The sequence below is a fragment of the Neomonachus schauinslandi genome, chromosome 10 (assembly GCF_002201575.2).
Source record: "Neomonachus schauinslandi chromosome 10, ASM220157v2, whole genome shotgun sequence".
Lineage (NCBI taxonomy): Eukaryota > Metazoa > Chordata > Mammalia > Carnivora > Phocidae > Neomonachus > Neomonachus schauinslandi.
This window is the reverse complement of record NC_058412.1, coordinates 95,551,540-95,573,062: the sequence shown is the minus strand read 5'-3', so window position 1 is coordinate 95,573,062 and position 21,523 is coordinate 95,551,540. Positions and strand designations below refer to the sequence as shown.

Below are 21,523 nucleotides of genomic sequence, written 5' to 3'. Positions count from 1 at the left end.
ATCATTTCACAATATGCATAAGTATCAAATTGTTATGCTGTACACTTGAAGTCAATATGTTATATACTAATTTATAGCTCAAAATAGCTCTTTCAGTGTTACCACTAGAACATTCATGTTTCCCTGATATGATAGGCAGTGAGTTGTCACTTATGAAATCAAATAGTATAAAAGTTTTTCCATCTCTACAAGTTTTTTCTTGTAGCAAATCTCAACAGGACCAAAATATTCCAACAGAGAGCAATAAAAATTACTCAGAAGATTTTTTTGCTTTATTTTTTCTGAAAATACTGAAGTTTTGAAATGGATGATTTTCCTTGGTGTAAATTGAAGAATTGTATGATAAAGGATGAGAAAAAAATATCTCCAAGGCAATAGTACATTTCATAAAAATTTTATGGGATAATCAGTTTTCAAAACCTGATAAAGTAGATGATAGTTCTGAAGTTGAAATAGGGTTGAAGAAAAATACTGTAAGGAGCACAGTCTAGTGAGAGAGAATCACACAAACAGTAGTTAATCACAGTAGTAGATAATACTGTGATAGAAATAATTATATTCTGTGTTAGTACATAGAAGAATCACATAACAGATTAAGAGGTAGTGATTGAGGGACCAACTAAGAGCTGCCTTCCCAGAGGAGGTGATGCCTGAACTGAGATCCTGAAGGACTTAACCAGGTGAGGAGGACAGTAAAGCATCTCAAAAGAACATGGTGTATCCAGAGAATCACAAAGAGTTGTACATGGCTGGGATTAAGGGGAACGTGCTAGGAGAAGTGGGAAAAAAGGCTGCGGAAATAGTCCATAAAGGGCTTGACATGGCATGGGTTTTATCCTGAAGAAAATTTGAGATTTGAAAGAAAACAGTAGAAGTCTAAGACTGTTTGCCAATGTGCTTACTGCCCTTGGCTTGCCCCCCCCCCCTTCCATTTTTCTGAATAGCTTTTTTGTGGGGTGGAGAATTGGGGGAGTATTATTTTCTCTATCAGGCTTGTAAGACCTGTTCTCACTAGTCCTACCCTCCCTTTCTGACTTCCTGCTTCCCAGTTGGCGGGGGTGGGGGGAGAATCTGTTAAATCTGATTAGGATTGCCTATAAGATTGCATACAATCTGAGATGGATTATTTTTAGCAGCTGGGTATTATTGTATCTAATCCACTTTCACTGTTGAGATGACTTACTGTAAGGTTTTTTTTTTTTTTCTTCTTGTGTGGGTGTGCATGGTGTTTCACAGACTTTAGGTTATTGAATGATTTTTTTTTCCCACTAAGGTGTAACCATAACATTGTTTTAGTGGAACTCTAAAATTAACATATAGCTAGTAGAATGCTATTTGGTCTGCATAGGCTATCTCAAGGACATCGTGCTTTGCTATGAGGTGAATGAAGGACTTCTGTAATTGGAAATTGTTTTCAGGAATGAGTGTATTAAGGCAGAGAGTTAACGTGGAACATTTTCTGGATCGCTGATCGCTTATGTAGTGACTTTGTGCAAATTACAGAATTTGCTTCCTCTGGTGTTGTGGCCTCAGGAGACAAGCAGATGGCACTCCTTCGGACAGTTGAAGCCCTGCAGGCACATCCCTTGGCTAATGGAACATGAACTTGAATTTAGCTCTATCTTGCACTCTTAAGCAAGGCACGATCTATAAAATTAATATTCGGCAGCTCCAGACATTTTGAACTTGCCAAGGGATTGAGAATTTACTGTGTGCTTGGTTGACTGATGTATAAAGGGTAGGGACAAACTTTAGAACAAAGCCTATTAGCTCACCCCACAGGCCCCAGTTGTCATCACTGTAGATTTTGACTTACGGTTGTAAGTGATAGTTGTGCCTAGAAGAATGGGAAGTGGTCTAGTGTAACTGAATCTTGACTGTGTTAGAGAAGACTTTTAGTTGTTTGCTCTTGCATGTCTTTGCTGTGCAACCATTCAATAATTGTGGGAAGAGATATACATCAAATGTCAGTATGGTTTTTTAATTTATTTCTGGTTATCAGGGAACAGATAGAAATTGCTGTTTCAAATTAAGTTTTAAGCTGTCTGGATTTCTTTTATTCATAGCCTTCCATTACTCAAAGGCTTCATTAACAATCAGCCACATTGGTAACTAGAAGGAGTGGAAAAAGCTGTAACCAGGTTTTCTGGTTCATAATAATATGAGTCTTCCCAATCACTGAGTGATACCATTGACAGGCACTGTATTTAGGTGATTTATTTGTGTTATCACTCTTCTTGAGTTAAGATGATCATAATTCACATTTTACAGATGATGAGACTGAGGTTTAGAGATGTTAACTAACTTGTTCATGTTACAAGATTTGAATAAGATAGATTCACTATACTTTCTCCTCTGGTTAAAAAGTCTTCTAAGATTAAATGTTCCAAATTCTGTTTTATGAGAACGAGAAACACAGCAAACTGAAAAAAAAAAAAAAATTACATATCTGATGTTATCAGTTTATTTAAAACATGTATTCCCAATTAATTATAAAATACATCTGGAATGGTCATATGTAATATTACATAAAATGAAGTTATCCTTATTGCTGTTATATAAACTTTGTACTATAAATTCATTATTTCAGTTCTTCCCCAGTATCTAGCATTTTTTTCCTCAAGAAGTAAAAACTTTTTTGGGGGCACCTGGATGGCTCAGTCAGTTGAGTGTCTGACTCTTGATTTCAGCTCAGGTCATGATCTCAGGGTCGTGAGATCAAGCCCCACATTGGGCTCCCCACACTCAATGTGGAGTCTGCTTTTCTCCCTCTCCCCCACCCACTCCCCCTGCTCTCTCTCTCTCAAAAATAAATAAAATCTTTTAAAAAAAGATTATATTTACTTATTTGTCAGAGAGAGAGAGTGCACAAGCAGGGCTAGTGGTAGGCAGAGGAAGAAACAGGCTCCCCACTGAGCAAGGAGCCTGATGGGGGACTCCATCCAAGGACCCTGGGATCATGACCTGAGACGAAGGCAGACACTTAACCGACTGAACCACCCAGGTATCCCAAAAATAAATAAAATCTTTAAAAAAAAAAACAAACTTTCTTGTTATGCCATCTGTATGAATTAAAATATTGGCTTAAGTCACGCCTTCTTGTCTGAATTTCTGTGACTGTTCTTCATTTTGGTGGTTTTGATTTTTCCAGATTAATACTCAGGCTATTCCAACAAACAAACACAATGTCTTATCTATATTTCCCTTCAAGATTGCTTCCTTGCCCCCAGAAATAGTTGACTGTAATTATTAGTAAACTAGAATTGAAATCCTGCCCTGTCACTGTATAGAATAATAACTAAGGTTCCTGATGGCATGAGTCATCCATAAAGCTAAATAATATATTGTTTTTCCAAGGCAGGAAGCTATGTAATGTGTCTTATAAATTTGTTTACCTAAAATATACTATTAAGAGTTAATTTTATGTGTTATTTTTATGTTAAATTATTTAAAATAGGATAAAAATTTAGTTCCTCAATTCCATTAGCCTCATTTCATGTGCTCAACAGCCATGTATGGTAGTGGCTACCATATTGGAAAGTGCAGATACAGAACATTTGCATCATCACAGAAAGTTCTGTTAGACAGCATGGCTCTCTGAAACAGTGGGACTAAGGATTTCTTAAATATTCAGGCTTCAAGGCAGTGGTGGTGGAGAGAGTGTCTTAGCATTCATTTACATACGGTCCCCTATTTTCCTGTTTCCAGTATGATGACTAAGCTAGAAAGTTCTGTTGTTTACCCTCTTCAGAGAATAAACTCCAGAATTCCACAGATCGGTGGCAGGGTGGAATTTAAGAAGGGATCTAGGGACCTACATGTGTCTCAGACTAATTGCACTCATTCTTCCTACTTTGAATTTCCATATTTCTTCTGTTTTTTTTGTCCTTGTGGTTTTTTTTTTTTTTTTCTTTCTTTCTTTCTTAATCCCCTTTTTGTGCTTCAGTGGAATTTTGGTAGGGAGATGGATATATGTATTCAGCCCCCATTATAACATAGGACCTCTGAGGCCCTTGTCATTTCTATGTAGAAATGTGCCTTGAAGCACTTGTCACTCTTTGTTGTCTCAACATTCTTGCTCAGAAGCATCAGTTATAGTAGCCAGAAGCCCAAATGTTTTGTAGTCTTCCATTTTTGTTTCTTTTGACTGTTGTTCAAGGCTTGGTGTAAATAAAGGAGAATCATGAACCCATATTTAAACTCCCCATCCTTTGATTATGCTTATCTTGAGTGTTTAAGAGTTGGGTAGGTTGAGAAAGGACCTAACGCCTGATTTCTGCCAGGTGTTTATAAATTTTAAATTATATTTGTCTGCTATGCAATATCCTACTTTCGAATATTTCAAACTCTTTTAACTTAAAAAAATATTTTTTTAAAAATTAATACTTTCCTGAAGTAGCAGATTAACTTTCATTCCTGTTTTCTCCAGTGAGGATTGTGTAAAGTATAGTTGGCAAAGTCAGCTATCCTACTTCAGTTCGTAGTATAGAAATAGACCATTTATGGTATTCTGGTTTAGGATGGACTGCTGTAAGTCATTAGTTTTGGGGGCTGGTTTAGTTGTTTACAAAAATTGAATCTGAAAAACTTGATGCTCCTTTCAAAAATTATAGCCCTTATGCTAGAATTGTTGAGAGAATTGATGTTTTAAGTGTGTTCTGTCATTTGCAATTATTAAATACCCAGTGTTACACGTTCTCTGTAACATTTTGCTTGTGAGTAGTATCTTTATTTAAAGAAGTGCACACTGAGTGAATCTTGAGTATTAAGGCCGTGCCTCAGATCTGAATCAGTGTTTACCAAAGCTCTGCCAGAGGAGACTCTGGTTTGAGATCTGTTATACCTCATGAACAAGTTAAAAACTGGTAGTCAGTGAGATAAAATAGAGTGAAGTAATTATTTAACAGCAACTGTTTTGACACGGAGGTGGGGTTGTAAGAGCAACCGTTATTCTCCAATGGCCACTGGTACAGAACACACAGAAACTGAAGTTGTGGGTTGCGTTATCTTTGTAAGGTAATCACAGTGCTCTTGTGGCCGGCTATTTTCTCCAGATTTTCCTGCCCAGCTGTGCAGCAAATTTTGGTGCTATGTTCAGAGGATCCTTTAATGGTCTTTATTGTTAAAACTTCGCATTTGAACATAATAATTAAAAAAAATAAGTTTAAAATCAAAACTGAATTTGATTTTCCTTTTTAAAATAAACTTTTGGTTTCTTGCCAGCTAAGCAGTTACTATCTTAGTAATCTAACATTTTAGAGAAATACTGAAAAATAAGATTGATGGGAGAAGACCTTTTCTATTAGGTAAAAGTACAGTGTAAAGAACAGGTAATTCTTTAGATCAGTGTTACAGTCATTTTTGTTTTAAGATTTGCTATAAAGTCTCTTAGTGGTAACAAATCCACTGAAATTAATACTTTCACAGGAGTGCTTAACCATCATCCTAGATGCACTGTATTCAATATAATTGGCTACTTTTTTTTTTTAAGATTTTATTTATTCATTTATTTGAGAGAGTGAGAGAGAGAGAGAGCACATGAGAGAGGAGAGGGTCAGAGGGAGAAGCAGACTCCCTGCCGAGCAGGGAGCCCGATGCGGGACTCGATCCCAGGACTCCAGGATCATGACCTGAGCCGAAGGCAGTCGCTTAACCAACTGAGCCACCCAGGCGCCCTATAATTGACTACTTTTATAATGATATACATTTTACTTGAAACTCCATTTGAGAAAGGACCCATAGGCTTCACCAGGCGTCTGTGGCACAAGAAATGCTTCGACTTTGGGCCTGTTTTCATAAAGCGCTCTTACCACTCTGCTTCGTTATAAAAATTAAGCCTGTAAGCAGAAAGGTAAAATAACAATGAGCTAAGATTTTATTATATTTCTTGAAATTTTAGAACTACATGTTATTTTTTTTAATTTTTTATTGTTATGTTAATCCCCATACATTACATCATTAGTTTTAGATGTAGTGTTCCATGATTCATTGTTTGTGCTTAACACCCAGTGCTCCATGCAGAATGTGCCCTCCTCAATACCCATCACCAGGCTAACCCATCCTCCCACCCCCCTCCCCTCTAGAACCCTCAGTTTGTTTTTCAGAGTCCATCGTCTCTCATGGTTTGTCTACCCCTCCTATTTCCCCCACTTCATTCTTCCCCTCCTGCTATCTTCTTCTTCTTTTTTTTTTTTTTAGAACTACATTTTAAAGATTTTATTTATTTCTCAGAGAGAGAGAGCACAAACGGGGGAGCAGCAGAGGCAGAAGGAGAGCAAGGAGCCCGATGCGGGACTTGATCCCAGGACCCTGGGATCATGACCTGAGCCAAAGGCAGATGCTTGATGAGCTGAGCCACGCAGGCGTCCCCAGAACTACATTTTAGTGATCTTTACCTGGAGCTTACTATTGGAAATGCAGAACTTCAGACTCCACCCTAGATATTCTGAATCAGAATATATAAAATCTGCATTTTAACAAGATTCCCAGGAGATTCCTGTGTACTGTAAAGTTCGATAACTGATCTAGTGCACCCCCCTAAATAAATTAGTTGAAGGAACTAGTATACTTCAGAGGATGTTAAATGACATGCCCAGGGTAACACAGCTAGTCAGTGGGAAAGCTTGGATGGAACTGGTGCTCTCATAATTCTGGTGCTTCAATTTCAGATTGTCTCCTTTGGGCCTCCAAGATGTTAATAAACTGTAGTTACTTAAGGATTATTTCATATTTTTCCCTTCTCCTAATCTTTACCCCAGCTTTCTCATGCACCTCCCCAATCCCCTGAACCAAGGGTAAAAGAGCTCCCAGCTTGTTGAGAAGAGCTGTGCTGAGCTAGACTAGAGGTTAGGAAGGGAGGGGCCCCGGGACAGTGTTGGGACAGGCCCGTAAGACTGGTGTTCCCTGCTTTCTCTGTCTGCCCTCATGATTTTAGTTTTACTTTATAAAAATCGTTATCAAGAATCTAGGGGCTAGTTGTTTAATCTTCCATATCAGTGCTATTTCAAGGATATACTAGGTAAATGAAAGTATAACAAATTTAAGCATATTTATTTATTAGTTGAATTGTGTACAATAGTATTAAAAGTATACACTTCACCTGATGGGTTTTTCATTATTTTCATGGGCAGAATTTAGTAATATAACAAGTGGTAGAGGACCATACTTATTTAACATCAAAGTCTCTAAAGCCGCCCTAAGGAAAGACGTGAGAAAGTAAGCATTTGACGAGATCCTAAGCACCGGACTACACACTTTATTCTGACTCCTTCCTTTCCACCTTCCCTCTCCCAGCCAATTGTTGTTCAGTACAGTTGTTTGTACCTTTGCAGAGTCGGCTTCCGGCCCTCCTCCTCATATTGCTCCGACTACCCTGATGAAGGCCTTGATCACGTCTTGCCTTGCTTACCGAATTAGCCTTTTAGCTGGTCATCTTTTCATTTTAAAAATATCCAGGGTCTCCAAACTCAGCCTACCATTTGTGGCCTCTTCCACCGGAAGCCAGTCCACATCTCCATTTCCTTCTCCCTTACCCTGCTCTCATAGTGTACGTGCCAGATTTGCATCATCAGGAACTGTCTTCGTCCTTCTTTCAGTCCCCGTATTTTGGAGTGCTTTAAGTAAGTTACATGTGAAATCCCCCCTGAGCGCCTGCATCCCCCACCCCCGGCCCCCCATTTAATCTCTGCCTTCTTTAAACTCCCTTCCTTTGGAGTTTATCAAGGAATAATGAAAGTTTTACCAATATTGAAGCTTTATATATGCTATCTTTATCTTCTCCATTAGATAAACTTCCTTGGGGGTCTTGGGAAATCTTTGATTTCCTCAGAGGAATGTAGTAGAGAACAAAGCAGACACAGTCTGTCCTAAGGAATTTACAGCCTATTTGGGGGAGACAGTCATTAAGTAAATAATCTTAAAGAGAGAACACTGAGGGTATTTACCCAAAAAATACAAAAGCACTAATTCAGAGGAATACATGCACCCCCATGTTTATTGCAGCATTATTTACAGGGGCCAAATTATGGAAGCAGCCTAAGTGTCCTTCGATAGATGAATGGATAAAGATGTGGTATATATATACAATGGAATATTATTCAGCCATAAAAAGGGAAGAAATGTTGCCAATTGCAACAACACAGAGGGAGCTAGAGACTATAATGATAAGTGATATAAGTCTGTCCCAGAGGGGAGGTGGGTGGGGGATGGGTGCAGTAGGTGATGAGGATTAAAAGAGTACATTTATCATGATGAGTGCTGATAATGTGTAGAATTGTTGAATCACTAATTGTGTACCTGAAACTAACACTGTATCTTAACTATACTGGAATTAAAATAAACTTAATAAAAAAATAAACAGAACATTGAAACTGTGGTAAATGCTATGGGGTAGAGATTCATGGTGTCATGGAAGCATGTTGTAGTGGGTTTGACCCAGATAGCTTTTTTGCGAAGTGAGAATTAAGCTGGGATCTGAAGAGTGAATTAGGCAAAGAAGGGTGGGGAGGTGCTGTCCAGGCAGGGTGCACAGTATGAGTGAAGGTGGGAGGGAGCATGGCCAATGTAAACCACTAAGAGAAGGCCAGGGTAGTGAGATTACAGAGCTTGTGTGGTATAAGATAAAGCTGGAGAGGTGGGTAGGACTAGACTGTTAAAGAATTATTACTGCTTTTACCCTCAGATCAATGGGAAGCCATTGAAGTATTTTAAGCATGGAGATTTAAGCATTGTGTTTCAGATCTCTGGCTGCAGTGTAGAAGATAAATTGGAGGGTGGAGGGGATCAGCAGTGGGCATGGGCAGTCTGTTGTATTTGAACAACTGTGGTAACGTATTAAGCCCCAAATCTCAGTGGCTTAACACAGAAAAGACTTCCTCTCCATCACGCAGAGTTCAGTTCAGAGTCAGCAGCCCTCTTCCACCAAGGTCCTCTTGTCAGGGGGAAGACAGAGCTTGAAGATCACTTTTAAAGAGTCAGGGCTATGGTGATGGGTATTAAAGAGGCACGTTCTGCATGGAGCACTGGGTGTTATACGCACACAATGAATCATGGAACACTACATCAAAAACTAATGATGTATGGTGATTAACATAATAATAAATAAATATATATATATATAAAATACGGGGGGAAAAAAAAGAGGGCTAGAAGTCCTTTGTATCACTGTGCCCACCTCTTGCTGAGCAGAACTCCATGGCCCCAGCTAAACTTTGAACTTGCAAGGGAGGCTGGGGAATGTAGTCTTCCTCTGTGGCCACAAAGAGGAAGCAATGTGGTGTACACATATCTTGATCTCTCTTCCCTGCAGCCACTTGGGGGGTTACTGTAATAGTTCAGACGACAGAAAGAGGTGGCTTGGGCTGGGAGAGTGGTGACAGAGATGGAGAGAGCTGAATGTCTTGGAAAAAGATACAAAAAGTCAAAGAACCAAGTGAGGTGAGGGAGAAGGAACTATTGAGGATATCTTTTAGGTTTGGAGTCTGTATAACTGGGATGGTGGAAGAAAGAAGGGACTTGGCTAGAGGGGGACTTGGGACATGCTGAGCATCAGGGCTCTTTGACACATCTAGCTGGACATGTTAGATAGGAAATTGGGTATAAAGGCTTCGGGCTCAGAAAAGCAGAAATCTGAACAATGTACAAGTCATTTGGGTTAGATGCTTGAACCTTAAGCATGGATAAAGTCTCCTAGGGAGAATGCAGGGTGCTTCCTTTCCAGCTAACTGCCATCAACATCTGTGTACTGCCAGATTGCTCTCCCGCCACCCTTCCTGACCTCAGCGGAACCTTTAGATGTCCTCAGAGCCCCTTTGCTTGTCCTTAAGTGATGCCCTTGGGAACTCCCCATAACAGCTATTCTGAATCTTTACCTAATTTGCCCTCAAACTCCTGCTCTACTTTTCCTGGTTTACACTTCATAGAGAAAATAGAGGTTTCCAAGTACAGTTTTTAGCAATGTGTGTTTTCCTTCCCAAAACTGTTACTCTCCCTTTTACTATTTTAGAGGAGAAAAGGGTATAGGTTTCCCCCACTATCCAAAATTAGAGTGAGCCTGTGAAACCTTTTATAAGCCAGAATGGTGTAGCAATTACCATTAATTTATATGGAAAAAATTTTGAGCATTTCCAGACCCAAACATAACCTTTCTTAGGCTCTTTTGGTATCTTTAGGACACATCTTGGTTACAGATGAACAGAATAAATCAAGATGTAGCACAGATGCTAACAGACACAGTTTAAAGCTATGGCAGCTTGATGTGGAGATGTTGAGTATAGATCCTGGGGTAGGAGCTTGGTGGGGTCACTCTCACTGCTTGGGGTATGCACTGCCTCCATACAAATGCTCAGTGCTATTTTTGCTTTTTGCCTTTTTTTGTAAATGTGAAAATCTTTAGATTTCTTTTGGTCTGTGAAAACAGGTACGAATGCAGGTCTTTTTAAAAAAAGCAAACTGGTGTAACTCGAACTTTCGAAAATTGAGGGATATTTGTATATTCTTTTCTAAGACTGATTCCCTCATCTGCACCCTGGATCTCATCAATCTCTTTAGAGTTCTGTCTCTTAATTGTAAGTGGTTAAGAGTATCCCCCGGAACCAAATTGCCTGAGTTCAGATCTCACTTCTGCTATAGGTTTCCATGTGACTCTGAAGTTACTTAATCTATGCCCCAGTTTCCCCATTTGTAAGATGCAAATAATAGCAGTAGCTATCTCAGAATTTTTGTGATTTAGAAGTGTCTGACAGCATTAAGTACTCAATATTAGTTTTTGCCTTTTTTTTTTTTTCCTTTAGTGTTTTGGTTTTCCTCTTGTTCCTTCAAACTCTTAAACTTTTAGTATGGTCAGATTTCCCCAGTCGTAAGATAATTTCTGTAAAGTTAGCACACAGTCTTCCGTTTTCCCTTTGCCACTAACTGTCTTGTGCTTTCTGTCTTTACCTCCTTAGTTTACCCCTGTAAATCCTCAGCCCATTACCCTGGACTTCTGCCTGATGGCTCCAATATCCTGAAATGCATAGAAACTCAGTTGCCAAACCTGGTGGTCTCTTGCAGTCATACTCAGGCTTGGCAGTTTTTGGTGTTGATGACCATCCACCCTCTCCCCGCAACACTCTCCCTTGGCTTCTAGGATGCGGTTTTCTCCTTTCTTACTTTTTCTTTTTAGTTTTCTGAGCATTTCTTCTTAGTCCCCTTGACTTGTTACTCTTTTGCTACTTAATGTTGGTACCTCTATGATATTGATTATAGTCCAAAGTATCGATTAGATCCGTGCTCACACCATGCTCACATTTCCAGTTGCTAACTGGTCATGTCCACCTAGATGTCTTTAAAATTGACATCATCTGGATATTTGTAATCGCCTCAAAAGTGGTCTTCCTGTTTTCAGTGTGTTTGCCAGTTTTTCTTTCACAGTCTTCAATGTTAATTTCCTCAAGCAGAAGTGTCTGTAGTATTCCTCTCATCAGAAACCTTTACAAACATCCTTTCTGGTAGAGAAAAGCTCAGACTTCTCCTTACTGAGGCTTTTAAGGTTCCTGTAAGTTATAGCTAGATTTGGCTGAGATTAGTTGCGTTATAATTGCAGAATACATATTTACTTTGTCTCCATGCTGGTAGGTGATTAATATGCTTTATTTCCAAGTCAGAATTTAAAGTGTTGTTTGAGGTAATTCACTTAGATATTGACAGATACCTTCAAATGATTGGTTGGATATAAGGTCTCCAATGTTTCCTTCAGGCTTTTAAATATGGGTTGGTCAGTTGTGATTTACAGATCCACATGGCTGACTAGGGAGTTGGAGGAATTGGGGTCTGTTTCTAGTATTCATTAATCTTTGTTACTTGCAACATTTTATTCTCTGTACAAAAAAGCAAAATAAAGATTCTTGCTTAACAGATGAACTGTGAAGATTAGAATACTACTTCTAAAGCAGTAAAATAAAGTTTAAGGAAAATGCTTTTTAAAGTAGGAAAGTGATAGGATAGTCTTGTAGTTTTCTTAATTTTCTGTATCTACTACCTCATGAGTGTTTGTTTATAAACAAACTGTGGATTAGATTAGATAGGATTGAAATAGATTATGATTGATTAGATGTGGACTAGATTAGATAGAATTGAGGTATGTTAGAGCTCTTTTAATAAATGAGAATGCAAGCTGGTGCAGCCACTCTGGAAAACTGTATGGAGGTTCCTCAAAAAGTTGAAAATAGAGCTACCATATGATCCAGCAATTGCACTACTGGGTATTTACCCCAAAGATACAAAAGTAGGGATCCGAAGGGGTACGTGCACCCCGATGTTTATAGCAGCAATGTCCACAATAGCCAAACTGTGGAAAGAGCCAAGATGTCCATCGACAGATGAATGGATAAAGAAGATGTGGTATATATATACAATGGAATATTATGCAGCCATCAAAAGGAATGAGATCTTGCCATTTGCAACGACGTGGATGGAACTGGAGGGTATTATGTTGAGTGAAATAAGTCAAACAGAGAAAGACATGTATCATATGATCTCACTGATACGAGGAATTCTTAATCTCAGGAAACAAACTGAGGGTTGCTGGAGTGGGGGGTGGGGTGGGAAGGATGGGGTGACTGGGTGATAGACACTGGGGAGGGTATGTGCTCTGGTAAGCGCTGTGAATTGTGCAAGACTGTTGAATCTCAGATCTGTACCTCTGAAACAAATAATGCAATATATGTTAAGAAAAAAAAAAAAAGAAGAAGGTAGCGGGAGGGGAAGAATGAAGCGGGGGAAATCGGAGGGGTAGACGAACCATGAGAGACGATGGACTCTGAAAAACAAACAGGGTTCTAGAGGGGAGGGGGGTGGGAGGATGGGTTAGCCTGGTGGTGGGTATTGAGGAGGGCACATTCTGCATGGAGCACTGGGTGTTATGCACAAACAATGAATCATGGAACACTTCATCTAAAACTAATGATGTAATGTATGGGGATTAACATAAGAATAAAAAAAAATAAATGAGATTATTAAATGGCCCACTTACCCCAATATTAAGTAAATGCTAGGATCTTAGTGTATTTTAACCCCCAGAATTCTTATGTGCATTTTTAAGTAACAGCTTTACTAAGCTATAATTCACATATCATAAAGTATGATTCAGTGGTTTTCAGTGTATTCAGAGTTGTGCATCCATCACCACCTGTCAAATCCCAGAGCATTCACACCACAAAGAAACCCCATGTCCATTAGTGGTCACTCCCCATTCCTTTTTCCCTTTAAGCTCCTAGAAACCACTGATCTACTTCCTGTCCATGGATTTGCCTATTTTGAACATTTCATAGAAATAGAATCATGCAATATGTGGCCTTTTATATCTGGCTTCTTTCACTTAGCATGATGTTTTTCAAGTTTATCCATGTTATAGCGTTTAACACTATCTTATTTTTTTATGGCTAAATAATATTCCATTGTATGGAAGGTATCACATTTTGTTTATCCATTCAGTTGATAAACATTTTTTTTTTAATTTATTTATTTGACAGAGACACAGCGAGAGAGGGAACACAAGCAGGGGGAGTGGGGGAGGGAGAAGCAGGCTTCCTGCTGAGCAGGGAGCCCGAAGCGGGGCTTGATCTCAGGACTGTGGGATCATGACCTGAGCCGAAGGCAGCCGCTTAATGACTGAGCCACCCAGGCGTCAGTAACATTCTTTCTTCTGCTTTTCAGCTATTATGAATCATGCTGCTCTGAATATTTGTGTACAAGTTTTTATATGGACATATGTTTTCATTTCTCTTGTGTATATACCTAGGAATGGCATTGATAGGTATTAACTCCATGTTTAGCTTTTTGAGAAACTGCCAAACTCTTTCCTGAAGCAGCCGCACTGTTTCACAATTCTGTCAGCAACGTAAAAGGGTTCCAGTGTCTCAACAGCCTCACCAACATTTGGTACTGCTTTTTCTTTTTCTTTTTTTAAATGTTTTATTTATTTATTCATGAGAGAGAGACAGAGAGGCAGAGGCAGAGAGAGAAGCAGGCTCTCCGCCTAGCAGGGAGCCCGATGCGGGACTCGATCCCAGGACCCTGGGATCACGACCTGAGCCGAAGGCAGACGCCCAACGACTGAGCCACCCAGGCGCCATGGTACTGCTTTTTCTATTATAGTCATTCTAAAGGGTGTAAAGTAGTAGATCTTTGTGGTTTTGACATGTATTTCCCTAATGGCTGATGATGTTGAGCACTTTTTCCAAAGTGCTTACTGACCATATTTTACATCTTTTTGGGAGAAATGCCTTCAGATCCCTTACCCATTTTTAATTTGGGTCTTTTTTATTTTTGAGTTATAAGGGATCTTTATTTTGGACAAGTTCTTATTAGAAATATGATTTGCAAATATTTTCTCCTCATATGTGGACTGTCCTTTCATCATTTTTTAAAAAAGATTATTATTTTAGGGGCGCCTGGGTGGCTCAGTCATTAAGCGTCTGCCTTCGGCTCAGGTCATGATCCCAGGGTCCTGGGATCGAGCCCCGCATCGGGCTCCCTGCTCAGTGGGAAGCCTGCTTCTCCCTCTCCCACTCCCCCTGCTTGTGTTCCCTCTCTCGCTGTGTCTCTCTCTGTCAAATAAATAAATAAAATCTTAAAAAAAATTTTTTTTTTAAAGATTATTATTTTAGAGAGGAAGGGCAGGGGGTGGGGGAGAGAGAGAGAGAATCTCAAGCAGACTCCCTGCTGAGGGCAGAGCATGACACGGGGCTCGATCTCACAACCCTGAGATCAGGACCTGAGCTGAAACCAAGAGTTGGACACTTAACTAAGCCACCCAGGTACCTGTGTCCTTTCATCTTCTATGTAGTTTTATTAATCAAATTACTTGACATTAATTTTGGGTGTCATTAATATTTTTTGCATTGTTTAGTAATTAAATTTATGAAGTTTATAGTTCTTGCTTTAGAAAAGCTAACATGCAAACCAAAGTAGTTAATGAGGCATCAAAAATTATGGCTTTAGTAAAGTTAATGCAAATAGAACACTCCTTAAAGAAGATGAAAAGATTAAAAACTCAGGTTGAGACCTTTTGCTGTCAGGGTCACTTTCAGAATATCAAGTGTTACATGGTAAAAGGTTTATTTTTCTGGTCAGTATGATCCTAAATTACCTTCTTTCTACAGCAGTAAGCGTTTTCTTATCCTTTTTTTAAATTGAGATATAATAGACAAATAACATTGTATAAGCTGAAGATGTACAAGGTGTTGATGTGATACATTTATACACTGTAGTATGATTACACTAATACCTCCATCATGTCACATAATTATCATGTCTTTTTGTGGTTGAAACAGTTAAGATCTAGTGATCTTAATTTAAAACTTGGAGATTTTGTAAGTGAAATTTTAAAGGCATATGATTAATACATTACTAAATATTAATCACATAATTTTGAAATGTGCATAGAACAGAAACCTTTTAATTCTTTTATTAGAGGGGTACCTGGGTGGCTCAGTCGGTTAAGCGGCTGCCTTCGGCTCAGGTCATGATCCTGGGGTCCTGGGATCGAGCCCCACGTCCAGCTCCCTGCTCAGCGGAGAGCCTGCTTCTCCCTCTGCCTGCCACTCTGCCTACTTGTGCTCTCTATCTATCTGTCAAATAAATAAAATCTTAAAAAAAAAAAATTCTTTTATTAGAGAAAGATATGCTGGCGGGATGGAATTTTCCCAACGCAGCCACTCTGTCCATCTGCTATGCATTATGAAAAGAATTTTGGGTAATATTAATACCCAAACTGGGGAGATGACTACTCCCAGTCAGCGCTCTGAGCAACCCCTTTAAAAGAAAAGAATCTAGCACTTTAGGAAGCACCTTTTTCCAGGTTTTAGGGAGGAGGGGCTGCTGTAGCTCAGTCTTCCCTAATCCTATGCAATAGTGATGAATACTTTATGTAATCTTTTTAAAGTTTAATGACTGAAGCTAGCAATTGCAGCTTAGATTTTTTCTGTTGGATGATGAGTATACCTTAAAAATTTGAAGTGTATGCCAATTTATAAGGAAAAGTTACATAGTGTTTTTATATTTGGCACAATAAAAGTTGTAAGCCTCCTTCTGACTTTTTTTCCTTGTTATAGGCTTCTGGAGTGCAAGTTGCAGATGAAGTATGTCGCATTTTTTATGACATGAAAGTTCGGAAGTGCTCTACCCCAGAAGAAATTAAGAAAAGAAAGAAGGCCGTAATTTTTTGTCTCAGTGCAGACAAAAAGTGCATCATTGTAGAAGAAGGGAAAGAGATCTTGGTTGGAGATGTTGGTGTAACCATAACCGATCCTTTCAAGCATTTTGTGGGAATGCTTCCTGAAAAAGATTGTCGCTATGCTTTGTATGATGCAAGCTTTGAAACCAAGGAATCCAGAAAAGAGGAATTGATGTTTTTTTTGTGGTAAGCATCAGGAATATTGAGCCTCTGTATAACTCAAGAGTTAATCTTACTGTTAGCACTTGGAGAAATCAGTTCCTAGGGCCAAAAGGATTTTCAGTCAAGCTATCTGCAGTCATTGTCATTTAATTTTTATTTACAAGGTTTCATAATTTACAAGGTTTTATTTACAAGGTTTCTTAGCTAGATTAATGTTTGTGGTACCAAAACTAAGTTTTAACTACTCTTTGTGTACTTGAAAGAATATGACTTTTAGTAGTTGATTTTTTTGGTGGGGGTAGGGACAGAAGCTAGATTTTATGCATTATCTGAACTCACTCACAAGCTAACGTTTCTCTAAAAATTCTTCCTAGAATCCTGAGAAGAAAGTTTACCCCACCAAAATCCTTCTCCAGCACGTCTTGCCAGGAACCAGCCTTTCACTTTTTAAAACACCCATCCTTTACTTGTTCCCCTGTGGTTTGCTACCTTTTTTTTTTTTAAAGAAGAATTTATTTATTTAAAGGGTAGGGGAGTGAGTGAGTGAGTTGAGGGAGGGGCAGAGGGAGTGGGAAGGAATCTCAAGCAGACTCCTGCTGGGCATAGGGCTTGATCTCATGACCCTGAGATCATGACCTGAGCCAAAACCAAGAGTTGCAGGATTAACAGACTGAGACATCCAGGCACCCCTCTGGTTTACTACTTTGGAAGTTGGTACTATCATTGCAACTGTAATTAGGTCAGTAAGGGGTAGCCATTAGCCACTGTGGCTATTTAAATTTAAAATAATTAAATATATTTTAAAATTCATTTTCTTAGTCAAATTGCCACATTTTCAAATGCTCAGTAGCTGCACGTGACTAGTGGCACCTTATTGGGTAGCACAGAGAACATTTCCATCACTGCAGAAAGCCCTTCTGGATAGCCTTGTTCTAAATAGTGAAAAGGTGTTATAAGGTGATTTATGTGGCCTTTTTCTGCTTAATTTAGTTATCCTGGTCTTTTCAAGTAAGTTTGAGATTAAGCTTGAGTTAAAAGTCACACATGTGTCTCTTATTTAGTTGTATTATACTACTTTCCTTGATATGGAATTCTTATGTAGAATATTCTCTGGCTTCCAATGGAAGGGGGGGGGTGGTTAACAGCCTTTGATTTGGGGGGGAGTGAGGGTCCTCTTGATACTTTTGCCTGAGCCAGGACAAGGCTCTTAGCTGTGTGTCACCAACAGCTTGGGATATGGAGCTAGGAAATCAAACGAATCCTGGTTTAAAGGAAAGTAACTCTAGATCACACCTCAGTCACATTTCAGCAAGCCTTTATTGAACTTGATTAAACCAATATGCTGTGTGGAATATAAATGTGGGGTCAGGGTGCTTGTTTGGGGGCAGCTTACTGTTCTGCAAGTCTGAGAGCCACGACAGATCTACCTAAGAATATTAGCTAATGAGACTTCAGACCAGCACATTCCTGATACGGACTTTTTTATTTCTGCCACACTCCAGGTGTTGTGTTAGAGCCTGGGGAAAACAGCTCTGAGTAACACGGGTGAAGCCGCTACCCTTCTGAGCCATAGATACGGCAGCTGAGGGTTTAGGCTGTTAAATTAGTGACTGTTGACTTCATTTGTGCAATTTTTACCTGTGTTTTTCTACCTTTTTTCTCCTACTGTGAAAATAATACATCATTATTAAAGAACATTTGGAAAACAAAAGTAGAAAGAAGAAAAGGGAAATCAGTGTTAATAGAGTGTTTTGTTTTGCACTGTTGCTTTAAGAAAATGTACAACCTTATAGGAGTTTCCCATAACAGGCTCTCTTTAGGGCCCAGGGAATGGCTCTTACTTAAGGTGTTTTTAAAATCTGGTTAGAGTAAAATCAGAACAGCTAATGCTTTTTCCTGTCCCTGACCTATTTTGCATAAAGAAAGTACCCACTTAACTTTGCAGCTCAAGCAATTTCCAGACCTAAGGTGGTGGTTATGGCTCTGCCTCCCTCCTTGGAACTTCAGGTTGGGAGGAATAAGCATCTGAGAGACACAGAGACTGCTCTTCCTGCTCCCTAAGAACAAAAACTGCCTTCTGTGGGAGGAGGAGACTAGGTGAAGTCCACACTAGCATTCAGTGCTAACGGCTGTGGAATGGTCTGGAAATATGGCAGCTAAATGCAAGCATTAGGTGTTAAAAGTATTTAACTACACTGCGTGTAGAAGTGTAGCAAGATAGTGTGGAGCGGAGGCAGGCCTGGGGTTTGGTGGCATAGTGGGAAGTAATTCATGGACAAGCAGTTTGAATAGGACGAGATTTTTCTGTGCATTGTTAGTATGTTATTTTTCAGTATTGCTGGTGAAGAAAGTGAAGAAACGCATGCTGTGCTTCCAGTATTCATTCAGGAGGAGGGAGACACAAAGTTTTGTAAATACAAGATAATAGTAATATTGATAGTCAAGGCATAATTATTGCTGAATTGCTTAAGAAAACATCCTTGTGACATGTTTTATTATGTTAGACTAAGATGAAAGCAAGTACTCATGTGGTCAGAATTTGCTATTTGTCTATTGGAACAGACGTAAATGAAGGGACTGGTGAGGGTTAAGAAGGGGACTTTGTTTTCTAAAAAATATATTACAAATAATCTGAAGCAAAAATGCTAAAATTGCTAGCATTTCTTAATTCAGGGTGGCAAACACTTGGCTTACAGATTATTCTCTATACTCTCTGAAGTTTTTTTTTCCTAACCAGAAAGAGTTGAAAACAAGATGGTGTTATTAGCCTGAACTCGCCTTTATTGATAAAAATGGGGAAAAAATTTTAAAACAAATTGGGTAATACAATTATCCAGTGTTGGTTTTTTTTATTATGGACCTGTTAATCTGATCTTTAATTGATGGTTCTCTGATTTTATTCCACCTTATTCAACCTGAGCCATTCTGTCTGTGCCTGTCCTTGATAGTTAGTCTCCGAGGATGGGGGAGCTAGACAAATTGTGTAGTTGGCAAAACTCTCCCAGGAGATTCTGAGGACCCTCCCCCATCACTGATGCAAATGTTTAACACAGTGTAATTGTACTTTCTCTAAACCTTTTTTTTTCCTTTTTGGCATCTCTTTATCCAGGGCACCAGAACTAGCTCCTCTGAAAAGTAAAATGATTTATGCAAGCTCCAAGGATGCAATCAAAAAGAAATTTCAAGGTATGGATTAGTTTTACTTCCATATATTTAGAGGTGTGATGGACCCTTGGAATGGGGGCTACATCTTTTCTAAGAAGCACCTTATTTCCTTTGGGGAGCCTTGGTGACAAAGAAGACAAGTGCTGCCTGTTTTGAGGAAAAACCTGGAAGGTTGAACCTCGCTTTCAGCATGTCTTCTGCCTTATGTCAGGCACTCTGGAACTGAACCACCTGTCTTAAAAACCTTATTCTTGGTGGTGTTGGTTGGGGGGGGGGGGGGGGCGGGGAATGGATGACAAAAAACAAAAACCCTTTATTCTCTGGACATTGTGTACATATTGCTTGTTTAGACTGGTTTTAAATTAGTTTGGGATGCTGCTGAGCTTCTCACATAGCATATGGAGAGTCATTGGTTTACATTGGCCATACTACATAATGAATATTGCCTGTGAATGTGTTGACATAACAAAGTTGAAAAAAGGAAACATTCATACATGAGAAAGGATACTCTTTAGCTTTACTGTGGAATGGTATGATTTTAGGTAACTGACTCATCTGTGTCCAAAGGAAAGTGCCCTTACTCCTTGAACTGGCCACTTCTCTTTGCCTTGCCACGGGGTGATTGGGATCCTGCTGAGTTGGCCTGACCATACTTACTGCCTCTAGCCAGGAGGAAGTGTTGGTATGATGGGAAGAGCATGGGGCAAATGCTCAGAGGCCTGCACTGAGGGCTAAGCTTGTAACCTAACTGCTGTGTGACCCCGGCCCAAAGCACTTAACCTCCTTGGGCCTTGATTGTCTTGCTGTAGAATGGGAGGTTTGGTCTGGATCGTGTCAGTGCAGTGTAACAGGTTGCCCCACCGCCTTCCTTGCCATGGCCAGCTCCAAACAGCTGGGCGAGCCAGGGTAACAGGGCTTGGCCCAGTGTGGTTTTTGTTTTGTTTTACTGTGGCTGGTTTTTATATTCTTGTAGTAGAACAGGTTTGCTCTAGCTTGTTTTACTTAGGAAAACGAAATCCTCGCTTCTTTCCTTGAAACCTATTGCTGCATCATTCAGGCCTTGTCAGATTCTACGTGTGTTTGGGTTGATGTTGGCCCCCCATCCCAGAATTGTGTTCACCAGTTGGTTAACTGATGTTTTAACGTGACTTCTCAGCATTCTGCAGCGCAACTGAAAAAGATTGAGGATGGATTCCTCACCATCCTTATGCTGTGTTGCCTTTCAGTAAAGGAAAGGGAATTGCTATATAGACTTGACCTGGCTGATGTTAAAGATGGTCACCTTGTTGCTTTTTTTCCTTCACGAAACTATCACTGGCTTTCTCCAGTCAGTCCTAAGTGGTACAAAAGCTGACCTGCTGGACTTTCTGCAGCTTAAGAAATGGTCTTAAAATTACGGAGAATCAGAAACAATGCAGCTGTTTGAAAGATAGCAGCTCTTTACAGAGGAGCGACTGTATGTAATTCCCTAAGTGAGCTCATTCTGCAGTCAGGCGATGTAATTTTTCTCAGAAAGCCATCCGTCAGTAACACATTTTACATAGTTTTCATTGTGATAGAGTTCTTAAATGTGTAGTATAATACCACTGGAGAGCTAACTTCTCTAGAGCAAAGGAGATGCCTGTTGTAAATACTCTTATTGTTCAATATAGTTGACAAAATCAGCTGTGCAATCGAAGCATTGAATTTATATTTTTACTTATGTTTTAAAAACCAAGAAAATTACTAGATCTGCTTTTTAACTTTTTATTGAAGCACAACATATATATATAAAGTGTACATCATAAATTTTTGTGGAACTCACTCTTCACAAACTGAACAAAAGGGTGGTTTTTCGGTTTAACAACCAGCACCGCAGAAGTCCGCCTCGTGCCTCTTCCAGTCACACCACTTTCTCTTAGTCCTGCCCCAGGGGAGCCAGCAGCCTGGCTTTCAGCAGCATAAACTAGCTTTGGCTGATTTTCCATTATACAAATAGAATCA

General features: G+C 39.4%; 1 protein-coding gene across 1 annotated transcript in view; it reads left to right on the top strand.

Moving 5' to 3' along the window:
- Positions 1–21,523, top strand: part of DSTN (destrin, actin depolymerizing factor) — a 38,755-nt gene that overhangs the window by 15,743 nt on the left and 1,489 nt on the right. The window contains exons 2-3 of the mRNA XM_021700745.2: positions 16,092–16,399; positions 19,485–19,561. Of these exons, the coding sequence (XP_021556420.1) occupies positions 16,092–16,399; positions 19,485–19,561 (385 nt within the window). The remainder of the gene's footprint in view (positions 1–16,091; positions 16,400–19,484; positions 19,562–21,523) is intronic.